The 21,563-nt window shown below is 36.4% G+C and overlaps 2 protein-coding genes across 2 annotated transcripts; one reads left to right on the forward strand and one right to left on the reverse strand.

The window, feature by feature from the left end:
• Positions 1-8,739: 8,739 nt before the first annotated feature.
• Positions 8,740-14,196, forward strand: LOC133881794 (protein EARLY-RESPONSIVE TO DEHYDRATION 7, chloroplastic-like). The gene is made up of 4 exons (XM_062320827.1): positions 8,740-9,778; positions 11,783-11,949; positions 13,246-13,330; positions 13,767-14,196. Exons 1-4 carry the CDS (start codon positions 8,859-8,861, stop codon positions 13,951-13,953), a joined length of 1,359 nt encoding a protein of 452 aa, XP_062176811.1. The 5' UTR covers positions 8,740-8,858; the 3' UTR covers positions 13,954-14,196.
• Positions 14,197-15,432: 1,236 nt separating this feature from the next.
• Positions 15,433-18,664, reverse strand: LOC133882750 (amino acid permease 3-like). Its single transcript, XM_062321966.1, has 8 exons — positions 18,516-18,664; positions 18,303-18,438; positions 17,560-17,793; positions 17,372-17,465; positions 16,907-17,121; positions 16,504-16,661; positions 16,175-16,402; positions 15,433-16,076 (listed from the first exon to the last, which is right to left on the reverse strand). Exons 1-8 carry the CDS (start codon positions 18,561-18,563, stop codon positions 15,651-15,653), a joined length of 1,539 nt encoding a protein of 512 aa, XP_062177950.1. The 5' UTR covers positions 18,564-18,664; the 3' UTR covers positions 15,433-15,650.
• Between the last annotated feature and the right edge of the window lie 2,899 nt (positions 18,665-21,563).

The following is a 21,563-nucleotide window of genomic DNA, read 5'->3' on the forward strand; positions in this document are numbered from 1 at the left end:
GTGGCCAGGGGTTTTACTCAGGAGTATGGTGTGGATAATGAGGAGACCTTTGCTCTTGTTGCTCGCCTATCTTCTGTGCGTGCACTATTGGCTGTTGCCGCCTCTCGCCATTGGTCTCTTTCTCAAATGAATGTAAAAAATGCATTCCTTAATGGTGATCTCAGTGAGGAAGTCTATATGCAGCCACCTCCTGGCCTCTCTTCTCCTCCAAACAAGGTCTGTCGTCTTCGTCGAGCTCTCTATGGTCTAAAGCAAGCTCCACGGGCATGGTTTGCTAAATTTAGCGCCACTGTCTCTCTTCTTGGCTACTCCATCAGCTCGTATGACTCTGCCTTGTTTATTCGCCGCACAGATCGATGCATAATTCTTCTATTGTTATATGTTGATGACATGATCATCACTGTCAATGATTCTATTGGTATTTTGGAGCTCAAGCAGTTTCTCAGTCAACATTTTGAGATGAAGGATCTTGGCAATCTCAGCTATTTTCTTGGCCTTGAGATTTCTTCTTCTTCTGATGGTCTCTATTTGACACAGGCTAAATATAATGCCCCAAAATTATTTTAATAATATTTTTGGACCTATATATATATATATATATATATATATTTATAAAAGAAGAAGAAGAAGGAAATTTTGTCTCTTTCAATTTATTATACAAAATTATTCTATGGGTTCTCTTTTACTCTTATTAGTGTAGCCCATGATTTATAATGGTCTTTATTTTGTTTGCTGACCCAATTTGTCTAAGGCCATAAAAAGTCCATGAAATAAAACACTTATTATCCTTTGGCACCCACGTGACAATATAATGAGAAGCCTGTTATTATTATTAAAAAAAAAATAAAAATGGGAGGACTCTAGAAATTTTCCCTAAAACCTCATCAACGTGTCTTCTTCCACTTATCCAATTTCAAAGTGTTTTCTTTCTCTAAAACATGTGTCTTCTTTCCTTCATCCAACTGCAACGTGTTTCCAAAAGAAAAATCCTTCTTGCCACTTTTCAATTTCTCATCTCCACGTTGAAGCCATGCCCAAAAACCCCTCAGAAAAACACAGCCACATTGCTCTTCCCTTTTCCTTTTATAAGCCAACTCGCTCACCCATTTTAGACACACTTCCCAGAAAGCAACGATCACTAAAGCAAGAAGCAGAAGACGTGAAAGCAATCCAGGAAACCAATTCTGTAGGTATTTCTCTACCTCACCCTTTATTCTTCCCATCAACAAATTCGGAATTTATGCCCTGTTTTCTTTTCTTTTCCTTGATTGATGAAGAGTGATTCAAAATCTTGAATGCCCATTAGAAAATCTCATTACCCATGAGGTCTAGAACCTCTTTTAGACATACCCAAAAGATACCCATTCAATTTGACATCTTATTTTATAAAAATTTAGAAAGAAAACGTAAAACACCACTTCTTGCAAACTCACGTGTAAGTGCAAATTTTAGTTCTAAAAATTCGTTTTCCTTTGAACCCATAAGATTTATGATGTTTCTTAGCTTCACCCATTAAACCCTCTTGTATAAAATCTGTTTGTGTATTTTTGTGGAAATTTTTCTGTAGAAAACTGAATGGGTGTTCTAGTTTTTGAGTACTGATTCAAAATCCCTAATACCCATTAGAAAACTTTATTACCCATAAGATGAAAAAAAAAAAAAAAAAAAAAAAAACCCATTCGAAGCAAAACCATTAGCTACCCATTCCATTTATCCTCATATATTATGAAAATTCTGGCTTTAAGAATGATTTTTTTTTTTTTTCGGTAGAGAAGGGAAAAGAAAATCGAAAAATTCTGAGGAACAGTATAAGTGTGGAAATTTTTTTTTTTTTTTTGGCATTAATTTCTGTTTGGATGTTAGGGTTGGAAATTATTAATTACTATTTGGTTAATTTGAGAATAAATTTTAGGGATATTTTCTGCTTATGGGTTTTGTGTTACTGGAAGATGAATCTGATATTAATTATGTTGGATTTTGGAGTTTTCGGTGAAGCTTATGATTTAGTGTCGTGTGTAAGGTTTGGCTGTGAAGTGTATATGATAATGTTGGTGTCAATTTTTGGCATACCTGTTCATGTTTCGTTCACATTAGAAATAATTTAGAAATTAATTGCATTTTCTTTATTGACAGTATTGATATCTAGACTTTTATAGAATTGTAGGTAGTCTTTTATTTCATAATAATTGTAGCCAAACAGTGATGAACCTTGAGAATTTTACATCATCTCCAAAGGAATATTTAGCTTGCATGACAACTTAGTTATATTTCCTAATGTAAAAGCTTTAGTGACTTATTTACTTTGGACAATAACTTTAAGCATTTTTAGAAGCATATAGCATACTGTAGAGATGACTATATGAATTAGTTGAATTCAGTTTTGAGTAGGGTATTTGATTTGCATAAATTTAAATTTATGAATGCCCTTTAAATTTATCTTTTGATAGTAGTAGAATAAATTGTAATTATCCTTTGAATGGTCTCTAAAAATGATCTTATGGTCTAATCTAGGTAGAGAAATTTAAGAGTCCGCTCAGAAAATCCAAGTAAGGGAACACAACTTTAAAATCCCGGTGAAATTTTAAATAAAACAATTTCAAAAGAAAAACGTCGGGAATTTTCAAAAGACTCTTTCTCTTGAATATTATTTGTTTTATGAAATAATGAATATGTTACCTATGATTCGGCTATGAACCACACGAATGAATGAGAAGACCATAGTATGAATGAAGATGATGATGAGATTATGATTCTCAAAATATATATATGTTACATGTGCACTATATGAACAAGATGATGAAACTATGATTCACTTACATGAATGTATGTTTTATATGCATCACATAAAGTTTAATCCCACGGCACCATAATGATGTGATCCGGATCTTATAATGATGATGATGGGTAGCAGGGCAACCACACCAAAAGTGTGGGGCTATTGGCCAGGGGATTCTCACCTAGGGAGCTTCCTAACCCGGCAGCTCTCCCCTGTGACGACAGGATGAGCCTATGGGTCCTTCGGGATCAATCCTATGGACAAGCCTAACGTGCACCGCTCATGGTAAAAATGCGGAAGTGGGCCAGTGGTAGATAAAACTTACACACTATAAATGATGATTATATATGCACATTTCTTATTGATGCTGATATTTCTTTATGTGAACTCTCAAAATTTTAAATTGGTATAATTAAATCTTTATATTGTATCTTATGTTTTGTTGTGTTACTTACTGAGTTGTCGAACTCACCCCTTACTCTTACATTTCTTTTTAGATGGCACTTCATATCATTGTTCTCATAGCGGGTGTACCCATAGGGGTCGCTACCTATGATGATCCACAGTTGTAGCTCATTGATGCTGATCAATGGGTTTATGTTTGTTTTGATAGCCCGTGATCATAGTATTTAGTCAGGGATTTATTTTTTGTTTATGTATAGTTAATGACACTACAAGTTTGGACTATTTTGGAGATAGTAGAAGTTTCTCCCCAAGTAATAGTTCAAAGACCAGACTGACTTTTTGTATATGTACAGTGTTTTATTTTGTGATCCCTGACTATTTGTATTAACTGAAATGTTACTTAGACTTGATATATATATATATATATGAAATTATGAGTATTAAACTACATCTTGTGATTATTGCCTTTTTTTTTCTTTTTTTTTCTTTTTTTTTTTTTTTTTTTTTTTCTCTTTAAATGAATTTGTGGATGATTTTATTTTTCTCAAGTTCACGTATCCCCTTATATCCCAAAACGGGGGCGTGACACTAAATATATATCTGATCTACTTTCATGGGCCAATCTCACAGACTGTAAGCTCATCGACACACCGACTGAGCTCAATGCCCGTCTTAATTTACAGGATGGCGAGCCTCTCCGTGATCCCACTGTTTATCGGCATTTGGTTGGTAGCCTTGTCTATCTTACTGTTGCTAAGCCTGATATCTCATATGCTGTCCATCAGGTAAGTCAGTTTATGGCTACTCCCCGTTCTACTCACTTTTCTGCTGTCCTTCGCATCCTTCGCTACCTCAAGGGGACATTATTTCATGGGCTCCATTTCTCCTCTCAGTCTCCTCTTGAGTTGCATGCTTATACTGATGCAAATTGGGCAGGTGATCCTACAGACCGTCGCTCCACCACCGGTTATTGTTTCCTACTTGGCACCTCTCTTATTTATTGGCGCAGTAAGAAACAGTCTGTTGTTACTCGCTCCAGTACTGAGGCAGAATATCGTGCTTTAGCTGACACTACCTCGGAGCTCCTTTGGTTGTGATGGCTTCTACAAGATATGGGTGTCTTTTTTTCTTCCGCCACTCCTGTCTACTGTGACAATAGAAGTACTATTCAGATTGCCCACAATGATGTTTTTCATGAACGGACCAAACATATTGAGATTGATTGTCATTTTGTTCGTCATCATCTTCTTCAGGGCTCTCTACAACTTCATTCTGTCACGTCTCATGATCAATTCGCAGACCTCTTCACCAAGTCTCATCCTCCAGGGCGGTTCCGCGATCTTGTGTCCAACCTCAAGATGATCACTTACACTTCACCTTGAGTTTGATGGGGGGTGTTAGATTATGTATATATATATATTGTCCCACATTGGTTATTGTGATGTATATTTCTTTCATTACTAGCCTATATATATAGGCCTCTCATGTACAGCTTATGTGTGATTCAATATAATACTTTTCTCTCAACAATTTGGATGGTTGGACTCATGCATTTTTAATTAGTCATTTTTATAAATTTTAGCCCGGGAATAGAAACTTTGCCTCTATTTAGTTTCTTTGTATTTTCAGGTGTGTGTTTTGCATGTAATTTTTGTTATATGTTCTCAATTAATAATTTCAGACTTGGATATTGTTTTTTGGATGACTTGCACAGGCTTGGTTTTATGATTTTCTTTCAAAAGCTACTCTTGTTGCTATTGGATTCATAGCTGGAGCGACTATTATATAGTCTCCCTACAAGAGTTTAAAGGTCTCCTCGGAATCACTCATTTCACTAAATAAATGGCTGTGATTCCTGTTTTAAGCTCTATTTTACACAACACAAAAGAGGTACCATCACTATGTCCTCTCATTTTGTGGTGGATGACGTCAACCTGGGTTTGACGTTGTCATCTTAGAGGATGACATAAGTTGAGATAGAAAAGTTGGTCATTTAATTGTTTAGCACGTCCAGCTGTTAGGCCCAGAAAAGAAAAGTTCAGATCATTGCCATTTGCCGGGGCCATCAAATAAAAAATTAATATTTTTGTAAGGATTTTCAAATCCTTGGGGTTGCCATGGACCCCCCAACATACAAAGCGACTCCGTCCCGATTGTATCAAAATCTAGTAACGGTTTATTCTAAATCTAATTGTAATTTTAAAAGTCATGTCTGAAAGTGTGGAAGTGAAATTGTGAGAATGAGAGTATGTGTAGCCTTACTTTTTTCCATTAGAGAACTAATTATGATTGGAAATGTGAGGGAGTGAGTTCCCATTTTTCTGTCATTAAAATGGTTAGATTGCCTATGGATTTTGTTTAACAATCCTAGTGATCTTCTGCAGAGTGGAAAGCCTGGAAGCCAAGGTTCCATTATTTGTTCAAAGCATATAGGATCTTGTTTTTCATTTTTTTTTTTTTGGCTTCAGATGATTAACGGCTTCCTAATTTGTCTATATTATATTTGAGGGTCCTGTTTTTCTTCTGGATTGTCTATATTGTAATTTATGTCCCTGTTTTTAGTATGGATTATGCTTATGACTTAGTATTGAGTTTTAACCTTGTATGTTGGGAGCTATTGCAAATTTGCAAGGATACAAAAACTATTTAGTAAAGTTGCTCAAAACTACAATTGCACATATTCCTCTGCGCTCAATGCCCTTTTATGTGTCTTACAGCCTAATATTTTCAAGTCTGCCCAAGATCCTGTGATGGGCAACACTGGTGTTTTGAAAGTCCGTTCTCTATGTTTCCTTGTTTATTATATTATATATATGCCATTTGATATGCGTTATGCTTCATCAGGGTTGAGTAGTACTTAGACGCCAAATTCATATGCCCTCTTTTCTAAGTAAATTTGTTTTCATTTATGCTCCGTTTTGTTTCGATGTAAAATGATTTCCGTCGTAAAATATTTTCGACGAAATTATTTTCAGAAAAAATGATTTTCTCAAAAATATTTTTCGATGTTTGGCTCGCACGAAAAAATTACAAAATGCAAAAACCAGAGTTTGGCAAATGTCGCCGGAATCCGGCAACGTCCGGTCGCCGTCGTCAAATTCCGGCGAGAAAGTTTGATCGGATTCGGCCGGATTAATGGCCGGATCATGTCATATCTGGCCGAATCCCGACCGTTTTGGCCAGATATGGCCGGAATCTTCCGTATCCAGCATGATCCTGGCTGTTTTGGCTAGATCCGGCTAGATCAGTGGCCGGATCCGTCCAGATTCGACCAGATCCAGCCGGAATCCGGCAATATTTCGGTTGGAACATGGTGGCCGGATTCCGGGGCCGGCAGAATACCGGCGACCGGATGTTGTCGGACTCAGGGGCCGATTGGATTCCGACGATCGACAATTGCTAAATTCTGACAATCGGATATCAAACGTGAGTGTAAGAACGAGGAGTTTAATTTCGGAAAACGATTTACGGTTTTAAAAACAGTAAATCGTTTTCCAAAAATTAAAGAAACTTTTACGGTCAAACTGAAAATGAGTTTTGTTGACCATTATTTTCGCCCATACCAAACACCGTAAAATGTCAAAATTATTTTCCAGAAATCATTTTACGCCGAAACAAATGGAGCATTAGTTGCTACCAAAGGTAGTTGACACTAATTGAAGTTGCTTGTTTGTACTCTTAGGATACTTTTGGTACATGGAATGATAATTCCTTTAAGAAGATGAATGTGTATTACTGGGAATGTAAGAAATTGGAATTGAATGATTATTTATATTCTTTTGTTTAGTGACAATACATATGCTCATTGAATCAAAATTTCTAAAATATCCAAGATTATTTTATTTTATTTTTTGGAAAAGAAACTTCTGAATATTCTATGGGTGACCAGCCATCCATCTCAGGGTTTGGTGCAAAATTGTATATTTAGGTGGTAGACAATCATATCTTAATGTTTTTTTTTTTTTCTTCTAAAAAAAATTAAAAGTAAAAGTAAAAGTAAAAGTTACCACGTGGGCAAATTAAAATGGTTAGAAATTGTATCTTGGAGTGGTAATGTATCATATCTTGTTGTAGAAATAGGTGCAACGTAACTCTGGTATTGGGCTTATTTGATTCTTGGGCTTAGTATTTTGTCCAACGTATGAGGTGGGCCAATTCGGAGTCTCAGCCAGTCCGAAGCTCCAAGCCCATTAATGTGCAAAAAAAAAATTGAGTAAAAGATTATTTAGATAGATTAAAGTCATTGGACTTTGAAGCGGAACAAAAATAAAAGGAAAATGTTTACTACAATTCCTTCTAAATTTATATGAAAGTTTATATTTTATGAAAATAAGTGGTACGTTAACTGTAATGTAGTTGTTTATATTTTAATGGTTAACGTGATAAGTATCACATGAATTGCCTTGTTAATTGTAAACGTGATAAGTATCATCTGGACTGCTACATAAATTTGTAAAAGATTTTAATTCTTATAAGTTATAAGAGCACTCATAAGAGCATTCCTAGTAGCCTCACCAAAATAGTTTTTTAGCTATTTTGGTGAGCCAATTTGATGAAAATTCTGAAAAACCACTCCCAGCAGCCTCACCATTTTAACCAAAAAAATTTGATGACTGAAATTACTAACCAAATTAGATGAGACATTTTCACTCAACAACCCACTCACCAAATTTTGTTTTACCTTTCTCTCTCACATGATTAGCACACTTTTTTCCTTTTTTCTCTCATTTTCTTCTCTCATCTCCCATCTCTCACACGATAATGTCTTTATTTTATGGATATGAATGATTTTTGTAAAAAGATTATATAGAGAAAAAATAAATAAATATGAAAAATTATTATTTAAATAGAATAGTGAATATTGACTAGTTAAAATGGTGGGGCTGCTGGGGGAATTTTAATAAAGTGGCTCACCAGAATAGAAAAAAGTAATTTTTAATTATTTTGGTGAGTAAAATTTGGTGAGGCTAAATAAATTAAAGATATGAAATTATTTTGAATTTAGAAAGTAATGCTCTTTACCAAGACTAACACTATATCTAATTATTATTATTATTATTATTATTATTATTATTATTTTTAAAAAAAGAAGGAGATAATGACTTGATTGAATGTGTATTTTTTTAAAAATTGCGAATAGCGAGAGAATTTATTTTTTGAAATTATGTTTGGATGGTTTAAAAAATTTGAGACAAAATTAAAAAAAAATAGATAAAATCTGAATAGAATTTGATATTTAAAAAACACCAATCACCCAAATTGTGATGCGTCATCTTCCATGTTCATATACAACGATGAGATTACTTACACATCAAATTTTCTTTAAATATTTATCAAAAAAAAAAATTTCTTTAAATAAATATTTAAATATTTTTGACTTTAATTGTTCCACTGTGGTGACGTGTCATTTCCTCATTGTACCACACTAAAGATCTTTTTTTTTTTTTTTTTTGAAATGACCACACTAAAGATCTTAACCTTGTCACTTTTGTAGAGACCAACCTCCACGGTTATTACGCGGCGTCTTACTCGCGTGCCACGCGTCCTTCCCGCAACTGTAAGCCGAACCGACACGCCTTCTGTTTCCTTCAATCCTACGATTCCGGGTACCTAAAAACCCCTCGTCTCTCTGCTTTCCTTGACAAGCTGACACAATCGAACACACACGAACTCCACCATGTCTGCTTCGAAGCCCTCTCAAACCCCAAATCCTCTCTACCCACAAGTTATTCTCTCAAACCCAGAAGCCAAATCTCCATTTTCAACCAACCCCACTTCTTCTTCGTCCCTATACCCTTCTATTGACGTGAACGGCCTCGCCGAGAAACTCTTCCCGGCCGAAGACGACGCCGTTTCTGGGACCTCTTCAAGTTTGCAATCCTACGAAGATGTTCTTGTCAGGGTTCCAGGCGTGTTGGTTCACCTCATTGAGAAAGACCGTAGTGTGGAGCTCGCGTCCGGTGAGCTCGCTATAGTTGGCCTCAGGCAAGGCGATAACGTCGTCACAGTTCTTGCTCGTGTAGGTGATGGGGTTCAGTGGCCGTTGGCGAAGGACGAGGCGGCCGTGAAGCTCGATGAGGCACATTACTTCTTTGCTCTTCGGGTTCCGGCAACTGGGTCGGTGGGAAATGGTGAGGATGATGAAGATTTTGGGAGTAAAGAGTGTGAGATGTTGAACTATGGGTTGACGATTGCGTCGAAGGGACAAGAGGCTTTGTTGGAGGAATTGGACCGGGTTTTGGAGAAGTATAGCTTTTTTTCGGTGCAGAAGGTGGGGGAGCATGGGAAATGGGAGGTGTTGGATGGCTCGGTGGCGAGGGAGATGACTCCTGGAGAGTTGGAGTCGGAGGAGAGCAAGGAGTTGATGGGGAAGAGCTCGGCGGCGTACTGGACGACGCTGGCGCCGAATGTGGAGGACTATAGTAGCCGCGTGGCGAAGCTGATTGCTGCAGGGTCGGGGCAGCTGATTAGGGGCATTTTGTGGGGCGGTGATTTGACTGTTGATAGGTTAAAGTGGGGAAATGAGTTCTTGAAGAAGAGGATGAGTCAGAGTTTCAATTCGGAAATTAGTCCAGAAGCGATGAGGAGGATGAAAAGGTTTGAATTTAATCTCTGATATCTTGTATATCAGTGTTTGGTTTCTTTGCTTCTCATTGCTAATTTGAGTTGGTTAATTTGGATGGTTGGACTCGTGCATATTTAATTAGTCATTTTTATAAATTTTGGCCCTCCAGTAGAAACTTTGCCTCTTTTTAGTTTATTTGTATTTTCAAGTGTGTGGTTTTGCATGTAATTTTTGCTGTTTGTGAATCTTACTAAGTTGAGCTGGTTGATATTGAATTATGTTCATTGAGGTTGTGAGGTGCATATTACAAAAGCTGCTATGCTGTTTGGACTGCTTAACATCTTGTTCAAAGAATTTCTAAATACCTTTCCTCCTTGATAAAAGAGGCTACCTTACATTTGTCTGGACATTTACCATTGGATCCAGGGGCGGAACCAGAATTTTTTACTTGGGGGGTCCGAACCTACATAAATAATAAATACAAAAATATACATAGTCACTCTATATGTGTGTGTCCTTTTATGTAAAGCATTTTATTCTCATAAGCATATTTAAAAATACCTGTAAAAATCACTTATTTCATAGGCAAATATCAATTTAATAGAATAGATTCCAATCTAATTTGGAGAGGAAGTTAAGAGTGACTAATTTCTCACACTGCCAACCTCTTAACTTCCTCTCACATTAATTAATTTCAGTACTACTATCTTAATTGGGCATAACCTAATGCAACTTGCAAGTACTTAAGCAAGAACTTTTATTTTTTAATTGTAAATTTGGAACATTTTGTTCTCTGGTCAGCCTACCCAAAAAAGCTTTTTAGTATCTAATCGGATACATGATTGGCAAGAAGTATCTCCCAACAATGACCCCCTCTTGTTTCTTCAACTAGTCTTTACTTCAACTTTTTTCGTTGGTCTCTTCCAAGCTTCTTTAGGATTCTTAAGGTGATTTCTTTCTTTTTCTTTAGCTTTTTTACAACCATTTTTTTTTTCCTTTTCTTTAATCTACAATATACTCTAAAGACCCATTTGATATGTTCTCAATTAATAGTTTCATACTTGGATATTGTTTTTTGGATGACTTGCATAGGCTTGGTTTTATGATTTTCTTTCAAAAGCTACTCTTGTTGCTATTGGATTCATAGCTGGAGCGGCTATTATATAGTCTCTATACAAGAGTTTAAAGGTCTCCTCGGAATCACTCATTTCACCAAATAAATGGGTGTGATTCCTGTTTTAATCTCTATTTTTCACAACACAAAAGAGGTACCATCACTATGTCCTCTCATTTTGTGGTGGATGACCTCAGCCTAGGTTTGACGTTGTCATCTTAGAGGATGACATTAGTTGAGATAGAAAAGTTGGTCATTTAATTGTTTATCACATCCAGCTGTTAGGCCTTTCTTTCCATGAAAAATTCAGATCATTGCCATTTCCCGGGGCCATCAAATAAAAAAATTAATATTTTTTTAAGGATTTTCAAATCCTTGGGGTTGCCATGGACCCCCCAACATACAAAGTGGCTCCACCCTTGATTGGATCAAAATCCAATAATGGTTCATCCTAAATTCAATGGTAATTTTGAAAGCCATGTCTGGGAGTGTGGAAGTGGAATTGTGGGAGTAGGAGTGTGTGTAGCATTACTCTTTTTCCATTAGAGAACTAATTATGATTGGGAATGTGAGGGAGTGAGTTCCCATTTTTCTGTCATTAAAATGGTTAGATTGCCTATTGATTTTGTTTAATAATCCTAGTGATCTTCTGCAGAGTGGAAAGCCTGGAAGCCAAGGTTCCATTATTTGTTCAAATCATATAGGATCTAGTTTTTAATTTTTAATTTTTATGGCTTCAGATGATTAACGGCTTCCTAATTTGTCTATATTATATTTGAGGGTCCTGTTTTTCTTCTGGATTGTCTATATTGTAATTTATGTCCTTGTTTTTAGTCTGGATTATGTACATTGTTGTACGGAGTAGAATATTGTGGTTGACCTTCTAGGGTAAAAATGTTAACATTGGTTGAAATTTTTGTAGGGTTAAAAATTTGACGAAGATGTCAGAGAAGATGGCTTCTGGAGTCCTTTCTGGGGTTGTCAAAGTCTCTGGATTCTTTACAAGCTCACTAGTGAACTCTACAGTGGGCAAGAAATTTTTTAGCCTTCTCCCTGGAGAAATTATCCTTGCTTCCTTGGATGGATTCAGTAAGTTCCTATCAACTGATTTTTTTTATCTTTTATTTTTAATTTGCTCAATCTATGCGTTGGAATGTTGTCAATAGAAGTATTTTTTTTTTCTTTCTTTTTTTTCTTGGTAAAAGGGGAAGGAAGGCGAGGACTTTGTGTCCTCATTTAATTATCATTATGACTTGGTATATTGGGAGCTATTGCAAGGATACAAAAACTATTTAGTAAAGTTGCTCGAAACTACAACTGCACATATTCCTCTGCACTCAATGCCCTTTTATGTGTCTGACAGCCTAATATTTTCAAGTCTGCCAAGATCCTGTGATGGGCAACACTGGTGTTTTGAAAGTCCGTTCTCTATGTTTCCTTGTTTATATATGCCATTTGTTATGCGTTATGCTTCATCAGGATTGACTAGTACTTAGACGCCAAATTCATCTTCCCTCTTTTCTAAGTAAATATGTTTTCACTTAGTAGCTACCAAAGGTAGCGGACACTAATTGAAGTTGCTTGTTTGTACTCTTAGGGCACTTTTGGTACTTGGAATGGAATGTGTATTACTGGTAATATAAGAAATTGGAATTGAAAGATTATTCATATTCTTTTGTTTGGTGACAACATATATGCTCATTGAATCAAAATTTCTAAAATTCCCAAGATTATTTTATTTTATTTTGGAAAAAATCCTTCTGAATATTCAATGGGTGACCAGCCACCCTAGCAGAACACTCGGAGTGTACAAGACCACCCCCAACGATGCTTGGAGTTTTTGGAACTTTCGGTTTTGTGGCCTTCTCTTTTCCTGGTCTAATAGAATGGAAGATGACCAAATATAGCTCTCAGTTATGCTATTTTGAAGTGCAAATTTTCTATTCATAGGCTGCTTCTGGCTTTGTTTTCAGACTTCTAAGAAAGAAAGATTGAACTACTTGTTTAGGAAGTCAAGAATTTGGATAGGCAGCCAAGTTTGAAGATATCCTGTCCTGGTTGGAACTTGGTATAGGCATATATACATAGCGTATGGTGAAATGGTATTGTGAAATTCAACTTTCTCTTAGATATAATACAGTTATAATACATTACATGCATAGGAGCTGAGATATAAAAACAAATCCATAGAGGTCAAGTTGGGACTGGAAGCTTCATAAGACAAAAGGAGGCTCTTGAAAAGGGTAAAGAGGGAGGAGGAGCTATATGACCAAAGATTTTGGGATATGACATTTGTGTTTTCATGTCCTTGTTTTGTCCACTTCTAGAAACTATGGCGTGCTTCATTTTTCTGCCACTGAATGTGTGTTCTGAATGTATTTGCAGCCAAGGTCTGTGATGCTGTTGAAGTTGCTGGAAGGAATGTCATGTCAACCACTTCAGTTGTGACTACCGGGCTTGTTTCACAGAGGTAAATTGATCCTGAAATTGCACCATTATCAATGTCATGAATATTGCTATGTTCACTATGAGTATAAACTTCGTTCGTATAATTTTATGGTGTGCTGTTCTGTTTCTAGTGGAATCTTTATGTTGCCATTAAGTGAGGTCTTGTTCCACTAAGGTTGGATGTGCTTGACAGTAGTGTATATGGAAAACCTTATCTTGAGTCATATGACATTTGATGCAGTTCAAATTCCTGTAGCTTTGTTTGGACCTTTTTGGACGGTAGTTCAAAGTAAAACAGGTTCAACTTGGGAAAACAGCAGATTAGCTGCCTCCCATGATTGGAAAGGACCTGAACTTGGTTTTGACCTAGATATAGTATTTTGTAATCGGTTTTCTCCCCTTGTCCTAAAATATACCTGGGAGCAATGAAAAAGCTGAAGGTGTTTTTGTCATTGCAGGTATGGAGAACAAGCAGCACAAGTGACAAATGAGGGGCTTGACGCTGCGGGATATGCTATTGGTACTGCTTGGGCTGTGTTCAAGATAAGGAAAGCTATCAACCCCAAGAGCGTATTCAAACCAACAACTCTTGCCAAAGCTGCTGCGAAAGCAAATTCTACTGAACTGAAGGCTAAACAAACATAAGAAGTAATGGCAGGGCCGCAGGGTTTTTTTTTTTTCCTTCACTTTTGTATGAATAGCAGATATAGCTAGAAATAATATAAGCACTTCATCTTAGTTCCTTCAATAGCAAGTTCTTGATAGATGTAAGCGAATGTATTTTTTCTTTTCTTGTATGACAGTGGATGCTTTAGTGATAAAGCTTGTAAGAGGTCTTCTGTAATTTGGTTTGTACCCCAAAATTAAGGGTGACAATTCGTGTTTGTATATCAGGTTTACGTTAGGGGTGAAAATAACCGCCCGCAATAACCGTCCATAACCGCTAATCGTATAACCGCAAAACCGTTAAGACCGCGTAAAAACCGGTAACCGGTAACCACTAACTGCCTTTTTTATTATATATATATATATATATACTTTTTTTAAAAAAATATATTTTTACATATGAAAACAACGCTGTTTTCATCCTAAAACTAAGGCCAAAAGATTACAAATGAATGATGCCGTTTTCAACCTAACCCTAAAGAATACAAAATGAACCCTCTGACTCATCTCATTCCATTTTCTCAATCTCTATTCTCCACGCCGCCACTCACCCTCAACCTCTCGACTCTCTCTGTCTCTCATCTCCGAGATTCTCCATGGATTACGTTTTATTCTTAATTCTTTAAGGTCTGCGATGCCAATTGGGACGGCAGAAACCTGGAGTTCCGTCGCTACATGGATGATTCTAGGTCGCCATGAATCCAATCAACACCGTCGGATTTCAGTGAGATCTGAATTTTTTTTTTTGATACATTCTTATATCTGAATATTTGTGCCCTGATTTGTTATTCTAGGTCTTAGATCTGAATGTTTGTGGTTGACGATGTGAAATCTGCTATTTTTTGTGTATGATCGACGATCGGCCAACATAAAAAAGGCCGGAAAAAAAATTAAAATAATAAAATAAAATAAAACCGGTTGGCGGTTCATAATTGCCAACCGCCTAGAGGCGGTTTCCATATTTTTGATAACCGCTAGGCGGTTACGGTTAGCGGTTTTAGCCAATAACTACTAACCGTAACCGCCTTTTCACCCCTAGTTTAAGTCATGTTAAAGCATGATATAAGACTACATAGGTTGTTATGACCCATTTAACTAAACGGACTAAACGAGTCAAACCCCTTAAGTGCTTCAACTCAAATTTGGTAATTTCGTATTGGGTTCAAGTCGGGTTTGTGAGTTGTATAAAAAAGTGTCAGTTCTTACAGTCACGTGTCGGGTTTGAGTCATGTTGAAACATGAGTATAAAACCTTCTAGGTCGGCTCTAACCCAACCTATTTAATTAAACGGGTCAAACTCTTCAAACTTAACCTATTAATTTCATATTCAGTTTGTGTCAGAGTCACATTCACGAGTCATATTAAAAATTACCAGTCCTACCCAAAACACATCGTCCATGCATTGAATTCATAGCAGTGTGGGTGTATAAAATTGGAAAATACCGGACTTGGAAGTCATTGAGGATGAAAATAATTTTGAAATTTCATAGTGAAGGGTTGATTCGAATTTAGAATCCCAACTCTGTAGCCAAGCACCGTGCCCTTAGCAACACAGCACATACAAGATTTCTACTTGCAACTTCACAGTAAGTGTACAGTGGGGTTTTGAAAGCTAGTTTTGGTTTTATTCCTTACTAGAACCCCAAAATAAAAGGCAATATCAGATCACTCTTTTCTTAATAACTAGTTCTGAATGGCTTGTAAGTCTTGAGATCCAGAGCCACTCCTGCAAAGGAGCCAACCGCAGCGGCTAGAGATATGAGAAGGCATGTCATACTGATTATCTGAAGCCCAACCCACCTGCTCGTCCATCGTGCAATCTTCTTCTGCGCAATGAACATCTCAATGGGAAAGAAAACTGTCAATGGCCAGAATCCAAAGGCTCCAAGTATTCCAACAACATCGTTGAAGAAAGGCAAGAGCATGGATATCAGGGTCGTCATAATAACAAAGATTGTCCTCCATACTAGCCGGAAGAAGTTCAGCTGGTAAAGACCAACGAAGGGGATTGGTATGTCATATTCTGCTGTCACAAAGTCACTCTTTGGCCACCTTCTTGCACTCCATTTTTCTATAAATGCAAACAGAGGCTGGCAGAAGACCTGAAGTTTTCATGCATAAAAAAATTTTAGACTTGACTCAAATCACAAGTACAACAATTTGGTTAATTTCTAAGTGCTGCTTGAGAGTGGGTGCATACCTGATATGCGCCTACGAGATGGACAACAATTGCTACATTGGCAATGTCTAGCAGCCAGTAGGGGTTGTAGAATCCGAATCCGGTTAAAAGATTTCCGGGGGAATCATCACCGAAGGCTGCATATCCCATGGCTCCACAGAGTAAATAGAATACTGTGGTGATGGCGATGCTGAAAAAAGTAGCCTTCTTCATGGTCTTGTGCTCTGCAGGAGGAGATCTTATTGTATCCTGTGGACGCAAGTAATTTGCACAAATTATTCGATATATGTTTGAATAGAAGTTGCCACCATCATGTTGTGCAATTTACAAAATATATAAGCTTGAAGAACCTGAATCTCAATGAGGATGATGGAAAAAGAATATGCAAAGGCAATAGCTCCAAGAGCTTGCAAACTCCTCCACAACTTCTGCATAGAAGTGACTGTTCCAGCATGTGTTTCTGTCCCTATACTAATGCCCATTAGGCTTCCTTTGAAGCTCCCACTTTCTGCCAAAATGAAAAAAGTAGCTGTTATTCATACATATATTAGCTGCTGGCTTGGTACTATTATGCAAGTACCAGTTTAATTGGCTGCCTTGATTGAATGATTTCTGAGAAAGAGCCATGTTAAGTGAGTGTCAAGATATCCAGAAATCACATATTTTAGTAAATAAAATCACATTTGATTGGCACATGTAAGTATATATAGTACATAAAAACAAAGTTGCTAAACTTATTCTCTATGTTTATACCTGCAACTTTGCCTATGCCAAGACCAAGACCGACACTGGAGTATGTGAATGACATAACTGCTGCGACTATAGAGAGCCACCATACTTGATCAAAGTCCGGAATCTGAGAAAATATCACCTCTATGATTCCAAATGTTATCATGTACCCATTGCTTGACATGTGACACGGATCTTTCCCACCACTCTTATGGAAACAGTTTGATCTCTTTATTGCCCTAAGTTAAACACAAGACATGTTAGAATATTTATTAAATAATTCAATCAACCTTTTTTCTATCGGCCTAAATTTTTGAGATAAGTAGTTATTTAATATGGTATGAAGGGTAAATGTCATGAGTTTAAACCCTGACTCCATAATTCACCTCACATTTCAACGCTATCAGCTTAAACTTTTAGAATAAATGATGATTTAACAAGACGGATATAAAAGTAAAATACATGAGTTAATATACTTATGAAACTCACATCATGCTGACTGATGCTGCAATTGTATACCCTATGGCGATGCCAAACAGATTTATGTACTGAATCAGCCCACATAACATGACCTTTTTCCCTCCTGCAGCCCCAAATGGATGGACATCAAGTTTAGAATCATCAGAAAAAAAAAAAATACTCTGCTATATCTTAAAATGACAGAAACCATCCCTCACCTAAATTAGCCTTGACAGCATCCATGTAGGTGTAATTTCTCTGTCCAGTAATAGGGTCACCGGACCTATAGCAATGTGCTAGGAGGCCTGAAGTATAGAGGTTGACAAGGGCAAAGAGGACCATGACGGCAGGTCCTGCAACCCAACCAAGCTGAGCTATGGCCCATGCCAATGAGAGCACCCCTGACCCAATAACTGCAGTAATAATGTGTGCAGTTGCAGTCCACAAAGTCCCTGAACCACCATATAATTGTTATCATAATTAGTTCCATGTGTACTCAGTTGGATGATGTAAGTTTTACCATGTAATTATAACCTGTCCCACAGAACAGATCAATTTGTACTAGAGGTAGATTTTATATTATCTTTAAGTACATAGTGAAAGGGAAAATAACATTCTCACTTTTTACAGGTAAATCATGATGAGCTTGGTACTCATGAAACTGTAAGAAATTCAAAAAGGTCATCTTCATGAGCTTTAACAAACTGAAAGCTCAAAGCAAAGATAATTTAATGTACTTAAGCTACTCAAAATGGTGTTCCCCCTGTAACAGCATTTCTAGCCAAAAGCATAATTTTTTACTTTAACCTACTACTTTCTAAATTCAGACTCCGACAGATTTTTTATTCCATTCTCTGTTAACTGAATATATACAATATGAAGGTTTTAGAGCATATGCTGGAGATCCTCTATGTAGGCATACTATAAGCTGCAAAGTAAAGCTAAATGATGTAACATTTACCTGTTCTCTTCAAGCGGCCATCGTCATCGAAGCACTTAGAGTAGTTGGACTGAGGGTTTATGGCTTCAGTCCCAGCCTGGGCTTTAGGCTGGACCTCCACTTGCAAGTAGTGCCTGATGTCATGCCTCTCTTCTACCTGATGAGACAAAGATGGACATGTACATCAAATTAAGAAGAAAACATGTAATATTCCAACAAAGAAGTTGGTCTTACGGCGCCATGGTGGATTCTGGATGGAAGTGTACGACTCCTTGGCAACATGGTTCTGAAATGGTGGAAATGGTGCTCCAGAGAGACAGAGAGAGAGAGAGAAGAGGGAAGATGATGGATACTTAGAAAAACATGGAGAGTGTGCAGCAATTATATACATGGGAATATAGTGACTTGAATGGAACTACTGTATGGATAGATGGCTGTGCAACGTGTTTGTTAACTAGCATGTAACACGTTCTAGTGCTTTTTCCAAAATCTCCTATCAAATTTTAGTCAAAGTAAAAATAATAACATTATGATTTCTGTAAAGACTAGCTCAAAATTCATGTCAGTTCTTAATCTGCACTAGAAACAAAAGTTGTAACATTCTATGAAGTTAATTAGTCGTCCCACGCTAAAGCAATGGATTATAAAGGTATTCATAAATGTTAAGTTTTAAAGTGAGTTTCGACTAAGTAAGTTTAGAGAGCTCCAATTACAATTTGGAGAGTCATTTTAGAGTGATAGTGCATATATGCAAATGTGAATTGTAAAGATGCTCGTGGTGCTAAGTCTTCCATTAATTTCTTCCTCAGAGTGCTTGCGCTTTTACTGAGCCGTTACAAAAAATAATCTTACAATTTTTTGTGTGGTTGTCATTGTCTTAGACCTCAAAGACATGTTGTAGATGGCATCAAGAAAAAGTTGAACAATTTCTACAAATCCACAAAAGATCGATGGAGGTACGCATGGGCGGCTCGAGCCTTAGGCAACCACCTAATTGAATAAGGCCCCCAACAAATAATTATACAATAAATACATAATATATTTAAAAAAAAAAAAAAAAAAGGCTCAGCAAAAAACATTTAAGGCTCTAATATGGTAAAAAGTTATAAAATACTCTTTAATTAAGGTCCCCACTTAATAATTGTAAAATAAATGAAGGTTATTTCCAAAAACAAATTTTAAGACTCTAATATGGTAAAAATTTAATAAATAGTTTTTAATTAAGGCCATCAATCATGGTAAAAGTAATTACAAATTAAAAGTCTCAAAAAACATCCCATAAAATTTTGGATAGTCCCATTTATTTACTCTTTTTAAAAGCCTCACTTTTACATTCATGAAATTAGTCCAATGTGTATACTTTTTTCTCGAACGTTTATTTGAATTGAATATTTAGATAAATATGAAAAGTCTCTAACGTTTTTTTACACCTTCGGTAAATCTTCAATGTCCAACAATTTTTTTCATATAATGTTTTATTTATATAACTTATTTTCATTTTTCTCTTTATTTTTCTTTAGATTTTATTATTTCATGTCTTTGAATCAAGTGATAAGTAATTCTATATCTAATAAGTTATTAAAATGCATTTTACTTATAGAAGAAACTGCTCTAATTGACATATTAAATAAAAAAATATAATATAAATATTAAAATAAACTTAATTTAATTAATATTTGAATATAAGAAAAATGCATCACTTAAACTTATCGCCGTAGACCTCAAAATTTATCGAGCCTACCATGAATGCATGTATATACTCATCAAGGGCAATCCCCACCAAATAGCGAAGGATTTACAATCACACTATTGACTCTTACATGGTGCCATTATTAGGGGTGTGCAAAACCCGCCCGTACCCGCGAACCCGCCCCGCCCCGCACCAACCCGCCCCATCAATAACGGATATAAGACATTTCTAAAAAAGTGCGGATCCTAAATATGCCAACCCGTGATTTATGGGGCGGGTTGCGGTATTAAATTTTTTCCCACCCGCACACCCGCCCTACCCCGCAATCCCTTTATATTCGTACCATCAAATTTTCCCCAAAAAAATTATAAGAGTCATGATAAAGGTGTGCCTTTGATTTCATTAAATTTTCCCCAAAAAAATTATAAGAGTCACGAATAGGGGTGTGCCTTTGATTTCATCAAATTTTCTCCAAAAAAATTATAAAAGTCACTACTAGAGTCACGAATTGCCCAAGTTGTGTACCTTTGATTTCATTCAATACAGTTTTGCACTATCCATTTCATCTATATTCTTATTCCATTCTCATATACACTTCAATCTCTACATTTTCACATACGTATACCCATTCAATCTACAATCACAAAAAAGAATAAAAAAAACAGTTGGGTTTGTTGGTAATTTTGGTTCTTTTTTCTTGTTCTTGTTTGCTAGTAAGGTTGATTCAATTGGGATTTTCAAATTTTGAACTGGGTTAGCAAGATTGGAAATTATTTTTTTGATTTTGGGCAAAAAAAAAAAAAAGAAGAGGAATACCCGAACCCGCATGAACCCGTCCCGATCCGCACTACCCAAGGCCCATCGGGTTGACCATTCACTATGCGGGTTGCGGATCTTGATTTTCAAACCCGTTCACTGCGGGGTGGGTTGTGAAAAACATACAAATCCGGCCCAATCCGGCCCGCGCCCACCCCTAGCCATTATAGCTATATATTCCGTCGGTGTTTATGGATATATGAACATGATTAGTAGTGATACATTGTCACTCAAAGACATAAATTCTTACCATCTTTGCCCATGATTAAGGACTAGGATAATCAAGAGTTGTGTCTTAAGATGTCAAAATATCATTTCTCTATGGACATGCATACACGCAGGATTCCCCGAGTATGATCACATATTATATATATATGAGAGTATGCTAGATGTGGTGAGGAGGTGTGGCGCGCAGCTCGATCGATCAGTAGCTAGTATAATATAAAACTTACTAATTCTAGAGGCCAATTACTCTCCAGCTAGTTTAGTTCTATACGAAGAAATATGCATGTGAGATGACGAGGATATTCCCTAGCTATTTGGGTTATTCTCCAGTCTCCATATAAGTGCAGGAAGAAAAATATGACAAAAGTACAACACAACTCGAGTTCTTTACTTTATACTATGTTAAATGACTATTTATTTAAATAAGTGAATCATTGTTTTAATATTACGATCGATCATTAGTTATCTCGTTAGTTTATATTGATAAAAGAATTGATGAATTTAATCATTTAATTAATATTTTACAATTTACAATCCTATTAAATCAACCA

The sequence above is a fragment of the Alnus glutinosa genome, chromosome 11 (genome assembly GCF_958979055.1).
Source record: "Alnus glutinosa chromosome 11, dhAlnGlut1.1, whole genome shotgun sequence".
Classification (NCBI taxonomy): Eukaryota; Viridiplantae; Streptophyta; class Magnoliopsida; order Fagales; family Betulaceae; genus Alnus; species Alnus glutinosa.

What these genes read in the sequence shown, in the direction of transcription:
- LOC133882750 (XM_062321966.1), bottom strand. Translation starts at nt 18,563, where the DNA reads ATGTTGCCAAGGAGTCGTACACTTCCATCCAGAATCCACCATGGCGCC. An exon ending in CCAGAATCCACCATGGCGCC is followed by an intron (nt 18,439 to 18,515) that starts GTAAGACCAACT and finishes TTGTCTCATCAG; the next exon opens with GTAGAAGAGAGGCATGACAT. An exon ending in ATCTCGTAGGCGCATATCAG is followed by an intron (nt 16,077 to 16,174) that starts GTATGCACCCAC and finishes TGAAAACTTCAG; the next exon opens with GTCTTCTGCCAGCCTCTGTT.
- LOC133881794 (XM_062320827.1), top strand. Translation starts at nt 8,859, where the DNA reads ATGTCTGCTTCGAAGCCCTCTCAAACCCCAAATCCTCTCTACCCACAA. An exon ending in GCGATGAGGAGGATGAAAAG is followed by an intron (nt 9,779 to 11,782) that starts GTTTGAATTTAA and finishes AAATTTTTGTAG; the next exon opens with GGTTAAAAATTTGACGAAGA. An exon ending in TGCTTCCTTGGATGGATTCA is followed by an intron (nt 11,950 to 13,245) that starts GTAAGTTCCTAT and finishes ATGTATTTGCAG; the next exon opens with CCAAGGTCTGTGATGCTGTT.